This window comes from Megalops cyprinoides, chromosome 4 (assembly GCF_013368585.1).
Source record: "Megalops cyprinoides isolate fMegCyp1 chromosome 4, fMegCyp1.pri, whole genome shotgun sequence".
NCBI lineage: Eukaryota > Metazoa > Chordata > Actinopteri > Elopiformes > Megalopidae > Megalops > Megalops cyprinoides.
Window position 1 is genome coordinate 9,845,283 of NC_050586.1, and position 9,865 is coordinate 9,855,147.

General features: G+C 44.5%; 1 protein-coding gene across 4 annotated transcripts; it reads left to right on the forward strand.

Moving 5' to 3' along the window:
- The first annotated feature begins 634 nt into the window (after positions 1 to 634).
- klhl22 (kelch-like family member 22) lies at positions 635 to 9,253 on the forward strand. Of its 4 annotated transcripts, none has more exons than XM_036527750.1 (8): positions 635 to 697; positions 2,211 to 2,491; positions 2,644 to 2,809; positions 3,820 to 4,131; positions 4,432 to 4,838; positions 5,851 to 6,043; positions 6,586 to 6,819; positions 6,916 to 9,253. In XM_036527750.1, the coding sequence occupies exons 2-8, from the start codon at positions 2,271 to 2,273 to the stop codon at positions 7,255 to 7,257; spliced, it is 1,875 nt and encodes a 624-aa protein (XP_036383643.1). In that variant the 5' UTR covers positions 635 to 697; positions 2,211 to 2,270; the 3' UTR covers positions 7,258 to 9,253. The 4 variants fall into 4 exon arrangements, with proteins under 4 accessions (XP_036383643.1, XP_036383640.1, XP_036383641.1 ...); XM_036527747.1 differs by lacking the exon at positions 635 to 697 and adding an exon at positions 1,244 to 1,398; XM_036527748.1 differs by lacking the exon at positions 635 to 697 and adding an exon at positions 1,244 to 1,394.
- The last annotated feature ends 612 nt before the right edge of the window (positions 9,254 to 9,865 follow it).

The window sequence follows — 9,865 nt, forward strand, 5'->3', positions numbered from 1 at the left end:
AAAGACGATCATAGACGTTTCTAATTCATTTGCTAACATCCACAATGGAATTGTTGAATATATGCCAGAAAATTAATTGGTTTATTACCACAGACATTCTGTTTTGACACCTGAAAATGAATAAAGATATCCTCAAATTTAATTGCAACTGCCTTTAAGAATTTAAGATACTGTATCTCTGACGGAATTCACTATCAACTAAATTCCAGGTGTCCTCGACTGAATTGCAGCATAGCAGCTTGATATCTGTCATTCAGCTGAATGGGATCGTATAAAATAATGATAGAAGATAAATAATTTTATTGATGGTTTAATCATAAAATAGGTGTAACAGTAAAACAGTAAGTTTATAAGTTGCTCTGGGTAGTCTACTGAGTAAATAATACTCGTTTTCAGTGGTAGCAGTAAAAACCATTAGAATTAATAATATTTGTGGTAATAATAATAATAACTAACGTATGCATAGCTATAAAACCTAAACTGGGTGCATTGCATCAGATATCCTCTATACTTTGTCTGCTCTCAGGTATTACCTCATGCAAAGTATGTAATGTTGCGCTTAATTCTCATTTACCAGCAGTTATTATTCGTCTCAGCATTTTCCACGTAGGGCCACCTCATCTGCACTCTATCTAAACAGTGTCCGCTTGCGGCCCTCACTTGGTTCAGTAATAAACAAGCGACGTTAAATTTTAAGGTAGGTATGAACAAACTGGAAAATGGAGGCTATGCGTTTAGATAAAGTAATATACTGTAATAACTTCGAGCATCGCCACACCTGTGGAATCAAAACAGCTCTTTCTTTTTCAATCCGTTGTGTACCTGAAACGCCGATGCAATAAAATCGTGCATTTTAAAAAAAATGCATCAATTTGACTTCTAATATTTGGTCAAACCTTTATGACTTCTAACGTTTTGCCGTAACGCTAGTTGACGGTGCGCACGCGCATCACTTCAGCTGGCGGGTTACAGTCATCTGATGGGATAATTCCTCTACTCCTTTGCAAGGAAGATGAGGGAAAAAAGAAACATTCAGATCAGCTAACGATTGTAACTGTTGTGTCCATTTCCATTCGGTAACTACAATACGAATAATATTGAGTCAAAGATATTGTGGTAACGATTACTGAACTAATAGCAGAATTTGACGATTTGCCGTTGCGCAAATGCAGTGGTGGGAACGGAAGTAACGTTACCGTTTTGCAGACGGATGTGATGTTTGACTAGGGGTGTATACCTGAAACTAGGACGCACGACGCCGAACTCAGAAAGTAAACATCCTGAATGCTGGAGAAAAAGCAGCAACCGAAAGCGAAATGCTCGGTGACTATCACACTTGAAGCTACTTCAGAAAATCCGGCACATTTCTCCTCGTTTCAGCTGAGATTGCATGAGTTCGTACGTTGAAATCATGTCAAAATATCTTGGAATGTTTTGGTTTGGGAGCCAGCTTTTGGGGTGAATTTCTATAACGATAGCTTGCTAGCCAGCTAACGAGAGCGAGTGTGCAAGCTAAGCATTAGCTAAGCTAAAGTTCATGGCGATCTGTGTTGCTGCGTCCTAGGAATTAGTTGTCATTTTTAACAGTCTGAAGTACAGGGAGTCTAAGAGGAGCAGGGTCTCACATTCGAATGTCATGCTTAACTAGCTGCTAATACATGTGTATTTTCGACAGCGAACTTATCTAATGAGTAACAACAATCATATTCTGTATGTTTTATTTTTTTATCATTTATTATTTTTGTTTTACACAGTGGCATCTAGAACCAATAATGTATCAACTTAGGCTGTGTTATCTGGTCTGAACCTTACAATATTTTAAGTGCTGGTTTTTTTTTTTTTTGGTGGTGACACCTGACGTCTAGTATTCTGTATAAAGCAATTTACATGGTATATTAAACAACTAAGTGTCAGATGTTATGATATATGCAGCTTTAAGGTTTCTCTAGGTAATACCTTACAGTAAGCCAGTACGAAAACGATATTCCCTTTTTGGTGAAGAGGAAGAATTCCCCCAGATTGAAAAAAATACCGTTTTATATCTTCCATCTCTCATTGCACATTTAGTTTCTGTTTCTGTTTTGCCAATCCTCCTGTGCACCTCTGATGTCAGCGAACATATGCCATGGAAATTCACTTGTTTTTCACCAGTTAATCCATGTACTTGTTTTTTTGCATAGCTGAGACTGAACTGTACGCCTCCCATACAGGTGCGTCAGTGTGAGGACAGGTGTGATGTGAGCGACAGGAGTTGGTGCCTGTGACCAGTGATGGCAGAGGACAGGGAGGTGAACCCGGCGGGCGCGGCAGCCCCCTCGACGGCACAGAGTAGTCGCCAGACGTACCGCAGCAGTAACCACTCCCAGAGTCTGTTGGGCGGGCTCCTAGCGCTGAGGCAGGGCGGCATCCTCTTCGACGTGGTACTTTTGGTGGAGGGCAGGCCCATCCAGGCCCACCGCATTCTCCTGGCAGCCTCATGCGACTACTTCAGGTAACATCGGCCCCAGAAAACCAAAAAAAAAAAAAACATGTCCTCATCCACGTGTGACCTCGGTCTGCAGTCCTCTTTGAGCCGAGGATTATTTCGCTTTCTTGGGAGCTCCTCCTGTATTGTCTGCTCTGTTGTTTTTTTTTTCTCCTCAGAGGAATGTTTGCTGGAGGGCTTAGAGAAATGCAGGAGTCCGAGATCCCAGTGCATGGTGTGACCTACACTGCCATGGCTAAGCTGCTGGACTTCATCTACACTTCAGAGCTGGAGCTGGACCTGGACAACGTGCAGGAGATCTTGTGTGCAGCCACTCTGCTGCAGGTATGCAGGCCAACTGTTGCATAAGTTTATCTTTGTTTTTCCTTTTTTTTTTTTTAAACCTGTTTACCAAAACAACTAATGCCTCTTCCATTGTGATATACTGTTTTTCTTTCAACCCAAACTACTCAGTCCTCAAGACAAATTAGATATGATAATGAAAGGTCTAGTTACAGAAGCCATTAGATACTCTAAAATAAATCCAAGTATTCTCATGAGCTGAAGAGCTGTTTTCACAAAAGGTAGCATGTAGCTGGGTGTATCTTTATGTTCAAGAAATAAGATCACTGTGTATTAGCTTCCCTTTTCTGTTTTTCTTTTGTATTTCCGGTCTTATTATACAGGCAGCTGAACATAGGCGTGAATGTGGCTTTTTATGAGGTGAAGCTGTCTTTCCAAGTCTACATGTAACATCTATATGACACTTCTCAAACTTGCCCTTTCTGCTTATGTTCAGCTGTTACACCCTGCCAAAAGTCACAGCTGAATTGGAACACAAGCTGTGCCTCTTTTAAATTTCTGCTTTTGAAGATAGGAACTATACATGTTGTGTGTCTGAGTGTATCCTACATTTTAGCTGATATGTTTTGCAGCTTAACAACAAGTGATTTAATTCTCCGTAAGAGACACAGTCAGGGGAAGATTGAGCCATTGAGTAAAGGCACAGGATGTCTTCAGAGGAGGAAGAAAAAAAAATAAAGAGAGCTTTGAATTGGCTGGGCATGAGTTAGCATTCCATAGGGACACATATTACAGAAGGATCTTACCAATAGGAAGCAACAAGATCTGAATCTAGGCTGTCAGCCCTGGCTGAAATGGCGGTAAGAAAGAAAAAATTCAGAAGTGGTGAAGCACTAATTTAGGTCTGAGGTGTTCATTATACCGTTTTACCATGGCATACTGTACAGGACTCAGTAACAGGGTGACACTTTACATGATTAACTGAGGAAACATGTCAAATTCATACATTTTGCTTTGTGTAATGGCTCATCTCTGTCCTCCATTTCTTGCAGATTCAGGATGTTATTGGCTTTTGTTGTGATTTCCTTTTCTCATGGCTGGACGATGACAACATCCTTGAGGTGTACAAGCTGGCGGATATGTACGGGCTGGAACAGCTAGGAGCCAAGGTGCACTCCTACATTCTTAAAAACATCCAGACTTTCTCCCGGACTCCCGTGTACCGCCAGCTCCCTCCAGAAAAGGTCTTCAGCGTCCTGTCCAGCGACGAGCTGGAGGTCAGCTCTGAGAACGAGGTGTATGAGGCAGCATTGCATTACCATTACACCCCAGAGCAGGTGGAATCGGACGAGGTGTGCCTGCAGGTAAGGCCAGCAGGGGGAGCCCTCCTTCCCCTTTTTGCAGGGTTGCTCCTGTTTTCTTGGATTTGGTTCGCTTCTGTGTCTTTTTCATTGCTCGAGCATAGCAAGCACATTTACAAAGAATGATTTCATTTAAGTCCCCGCCAGTTCAAAGTATCTTGGTATAATATTGTAGTACCATAACAGCATTGTGGTAACGCAGGCTTTTAGAGAATGTTAATTTTAGCTGGGGTGTTGGTATTTTTAATCTGTTGTCTAGACGCCTGTTACCCATAATGCCCCACTGTCCTTAACCTTGCGTAGGACCCGCTGAAGATGCTGGAGGCGGTGCGCTTCTGCCTGATGGAGCGGCCGGTGCTGCAGCGGCTGCACGACCGCCTGAAGCGCTGCCCGCTACGGGACTGCGTGGCGGCGGCGCTGCGCTACCACGGGCAGGAGCTGTGGCAGGCCGTGCTGCAGAGCCCGCTCACCCAGCCCCGCTCCTGCTTCCGCTGCATCCTGGGCTTCGGGGGCATGTACTCGCCCGGGTCGGTGACGGCCAGCGACGAGTTCCAGATCTTCCACCCCTCCTGGGGCGAGTGGAGGACCCTGACCGCCGCCCAGGCGCCCCGCATGTCCAACCAGGGCATCGCCGTGCTCAACAACTTCGTCTACCTGGTGGGAGGGGACAAGAACACCAGCGGCTTCCGGGCGGAGACGCGCTGCTGGAGGTGAGGCCAGGAACCGTTCTGTATGATGTCACAGGGGGGCTGTATTCATAAAGCATCAGTGTACCCCTTATTTACTCTCTCATAACCAAAATGACAGCCGGTCAGTATTCGTCTCAAATAGAAAATGAGCTATTGTGAACAGATCTTCTACTGCCATTTGTAAGTTATTGCTGTCAGAGGGCCAGGCACGGAAGGCTGCATCTGATTAATTAATTATTGATAATCTAATTATATGATAATCATCATAGGCAACATAACGTGATTTATGGCATTAGTAGCATGTTACCATGATAACTAGCATTATTAACATAAACATAATCCATAGCATTATTAGCATATCGGCTTTATCACATAAATATTACATTACATAAATATCATGTACATTTACTATTGGCATAAATAGCATTGTTAGCCTTATTGGTGTAAGTTGTTATTATTATCTGTACTTTTATCTTGTTGGGGACTGGCTCTCTTGGTTGTCGTACTATTTATTTCCAGTAAATGCTTGCACATCAGTTCCTCAACAGTTAAGCTCTGGATGCAGTTCCAGCACAGGCTGTTTGGTGGCACAGTGGATCAAACGCTGGCTTTGTGATCACATGGTCGTCAGTTGGAAATCCCATGGAGGGAATTGTTCTGAAAGTTTTCAAGTGTGTCATGAACCCATCAAACTTTAGAAGTAATTGAAGACAAAGTCTGTTTTGTGAAAACATATTTTTTGCTCTTTGGGTTCTTTCTTCTTTCTTGGCCCCTAGTCATTGCTGCTTGCAGCTATAGTCATCATAAGTATTATTATTGCAAAGAATTCTGCAGACAATGAATTGCACATTTATTTGACAGCACTGGAAAAAATCTGGAATTGCGCCAGGAGGCGTTTTGCGAATAGCGTCTTGTGACCGTCCCCGAGTGCGCAGGAAGGAGTTCGGCATTGTTTGTGGCGTCATCATCTGCTAATGAGACGACTGATTTGATTTAGGCCATTCCCACAACGTTGTCCTGCCCCGCCACACAGGTACGACCCTCGTCACAACAGCTGGTGCACCATCAAGCCCCTGCAGCAGCAGCACGCGGACCACTGCGTGTGTGTGCTGGGCGGGCGGATCTACGCCATCGGCGGCCGCGACTACAGCAACGAGCTGGACTGCGTGGAGTGCTACGACCCCCACACCAACACCTGGGAGTATGTGGCGCCGCTCAGGCGGGAGGTAACGAGCGCTGCGTCTAACGATAATTGGCACAGTCGATTTGTCACCTGCTGGGGGCCCGGGGTGCATTTATGAGTTCTCCTGTTATCCATCCAGTTAACCAACCGTCACCTTTTTCTTGTATAAATTTCACAGTGTTTTTCTAGAAGGGTAAGCTCGGAATGGTCTGACAGATTTTGATGTGATGGTTTAATAATTGTTATGAGTCTCCCCCTCTGGTTGTGCACAGTCTATTATTATGAGCGTGTGACCCTCTTTCTATAAACAATAATGACACTTAAAGTAGGATACAATGTATAAAAAAATGACAAAATTCAACAGTTGCTCAAGTTATCCACTAGAGGGAGTTAGAACTGCAGAATTCGGTCTCTTCAAAAAAAAGTGTTTTAACACAGGGTTTTGAAGCTTTTTGTATGAATTTGGAGAAAACTTTTAAGCAACACAATGTTCTTGAAAAAATCAATACTAACAATAGACTTATTTGAAAGAAAGATGTTAACCTGTTGGCAACTCCAGACCTATGCATGGTGTTTTCTCTCTAGGTGTATGCCCACGCTGGGGCAGTAGTGGATGGGAAGATTTATATCACCTGTGGGCGACGGGGCCTCTCGTACCTGAAGGAGACCTACTCCTATGATCCCCTGGCCAACCAGTGGGCCCCCTGCGCAGACAGCCCTGTGGAAAGGGCGTGGCACGGCATGGCAGCGCTGAACGGGCGGGCCTACGTCATCGGGGGCAGCAACGACGAGCGCGGCTACCGCCGTGACGTCCTCAAGGTACGGCAGCCGGGGCGTGGCTGAAATTCATACATAAACGTGATTTCGGTAGCACGGCGCGTTAACACGTGACCTGTGATCGCGTGCCCCCTGCAGGTGGTGTGCTACAGCCCCGCCACAAACCAGTGGACCACGCTGAGCCCGCTGCCGGCGGGCCACGGCGAGCCGGGCATGGCGGTGCTCGACAACCGCATCTACATCCTGGGCGGCCGCTCCCACGACAAGGGCAGCCGCACCAAGTACGTGCACATATACGACATGGAGGCGGACCGCTGGGAGAGCGGCACGGCCTTCGAGGACCGCATCTCGGGCCTGGCCGCCTGCGTCCTGCTCATGCCCCGCTCCGTCATCCGGCAGGCCCGCAGCTGGGAGCAGCATGCCAAGGCCTCCTGGGAGACGGTGGACTTTGACAACTCCGACAACTCCAGCGAGGACTGATCGGCCTGTTGCTCGCTGTGGAGGGGGGGCTCTGCGAGGGGAATTTGAACTCGAGCACTTTCGTTTCCTTTCTGTTGCATGTCGGGCTGACTGTATCCTCGGTGGACCCTGCCTAGTTTTGAAGTACGGATTTCGTGGGAGAGGAAGAAGGAAGTCACTGTTTGAAATGCTGTGAAGTCATACGAAAATGCTAAAAGCTTGTGTGAATTATCTGAGTTATGACAGACTGTGAAATCATTTAATTGACTGCATTGTAGGAATCACTTTGGTCCATAATGAGACACATGCAGTAGTTGTGGAAATGTAATTTCCTGCCAAATTTTATGAAGAGAGGTTAGGTAGAACAAGGGTCTCTGTCTTGACACAGAATAATTTCCAACTGATGGAACATTCTTGATATGTTCTTTTAATTGTATAAATTGACTTTCCTATAATCTATCATAGTTTGAAACAAAGGAAAACAAAGACCATTAATTTCTGTAAGATGTCTCCTCATCAAATCAGCACTGATTCACTGAAGCCTAGTACACATATCACGATTTGTGAAAATCTCTAGGAAGTCTGTTGTAAGTTAACCTGACATACATTACATCTGGGGAATTGCAAAATTGAGGAAGCAGGCGCTGACACGCCATGAAAATGTTTAAATTGGGGAATCGTGTCGCCACCTCAGAATTCAGCAACCGTTTCTGAGCTGGATGGTGCTACCCACTAGTTACTGATGCCAGCCTATTAGATTAAAAAGCCCTTAGGACACACAGAGCAACACTGGGCTCTTTTTGTCAAGCTACCTGGCTATTTCTTTCCACTTACAAGCTTCCGTTGTTTGTAGCGGTAGCTGTTTGCAGGTGGATTAAATATGCCTTCATGATCTTGCCGCAGATTAATAAATTCATGTTCTGCGTGCACTTTTGGCACAACGCTCTCTCTTTTGCATTTTGTCTTTTAAACTCTGCTCTGTGTTATGGCTGGCTGCTAGCAGTCCCTCACTGCTTGTGAAAACCTGCTCAACAGGAATGGGTGAGAATATCAAGACTGCTAGCAGTTTGTAAGGCGCTTTAAAGAACAGTTATCCTTCCTCAGGCCCTGGCACACTTCGCAGTCTTAAAAGGTGTTAACCAGAGGTACAAAGTCAGCTTCCGCATGCCAAGTTTCACCAAGAATCGTGGGAAACCACAGCAAACTTGGGAGGCCAAGTAAAAGCTAAATCGTAAAGTGTGTACTAGGCATTATTTAACAAGGACTTGCGTGAAATGATCATGATTGGCAATAATGAAATAGGCCACTAATTGCATGACATTATGTGCAAGACTTGAAAATAACATTATGTGTGTTCTTAATGTTTCATGTCCATGCAAATGCCAATTGACTTTGAGCACCAATAGGTGTAGTGATGGACCGGGCAATTATGGGCACTAGTTTGGCAAAATGAAGACATAACACATGCACTTTAAATTGTTCTAGTTTTGTCTTATTTCCAGGGTGCCTTATTTATTTCTACAGGTTCATTAGTCCCATATCCTGATTTGCAAGTTGAATGCTGCACCTAAGAAGCCCTACAGTATAGTCTACTCACACTGTATCAGAACAATCACTGTGAATACAGTAATAGATAAGTCTTTTTTTCTTGTCTATTTAGGTGAAAGTTCAGATTTCCATAAAGAAACTGGTACCATAGCATCAGCAGAGCTGTTCTCTACAAAACAGTTGAGAAATAACCACAGGTAACAAGGAGAAAAAATGAAAAAGAATCAGAATGTGAGGATAGTCAGCCATCCACAGACAGGTTTGCAGTGTTTTGTTCTTTTGACAAAGAGTGCAGTGCGATCAGCGTGAGCTTGAGTGCCAGCATCGTGATGTAGGAAGGCTTTGTGGGAGAACCGTCTCTGTGAATTTATGATGTTCACGAGAGGCCTGTGTTGCACCATGGGAAGGAGAGGGAGGTGTCAGAGCAAGGAGGGTGGCACGTCGTGTTTAATTTGACCCCCCCCCCCCCCCCCCCAATCCACCACTCATCTACTTTTCACACGGAGCATTAGTGCAGTTTCCTCAGGGAATCCAAATCTGGGTCACTGTGGCCTACTTTTTTCCTAGGCCGACACCCCCCACCCCCCTGTGCACTCCTAATCAGTCGGTTGGTTGAACTAGAGAAGACTTGAAGACTTGATCTTCCAGAAAATGTCGCGTTGCATCGACAACTGTTGCTTTCATAAAATCAGGAAGTTGCTTATTGGGTTGCTGTTCACTTACAAAGAAATCTAACTTATTCTGTCAATGCCTTTTTGTTTTTTTTGATTTTCTTGAACCACTTACTGGCACCTTTAGATAAGATGATTTTTACTGGCATGCCTTGCACTTTATTTCAGCTCTGTGTCAAACTTAGATTGCAGTGAGAATAAACTGTTCATGAATGTCTAGCCAAAATAGGCTTTTTCTTTCTTGATACAAAGAATTATGTTTGCTTTTACTCTTGTTAAAAAAATAGCATTCGCCATATTGTAATTTGCCTATTTGTAAAGTCATACCATTGCAGTAAAGGAATAAATGTGTCTGATTGTCACTATATGACATTAAAGTGGTGGGTTGCCCATTGCCTGTCATGGTCCAT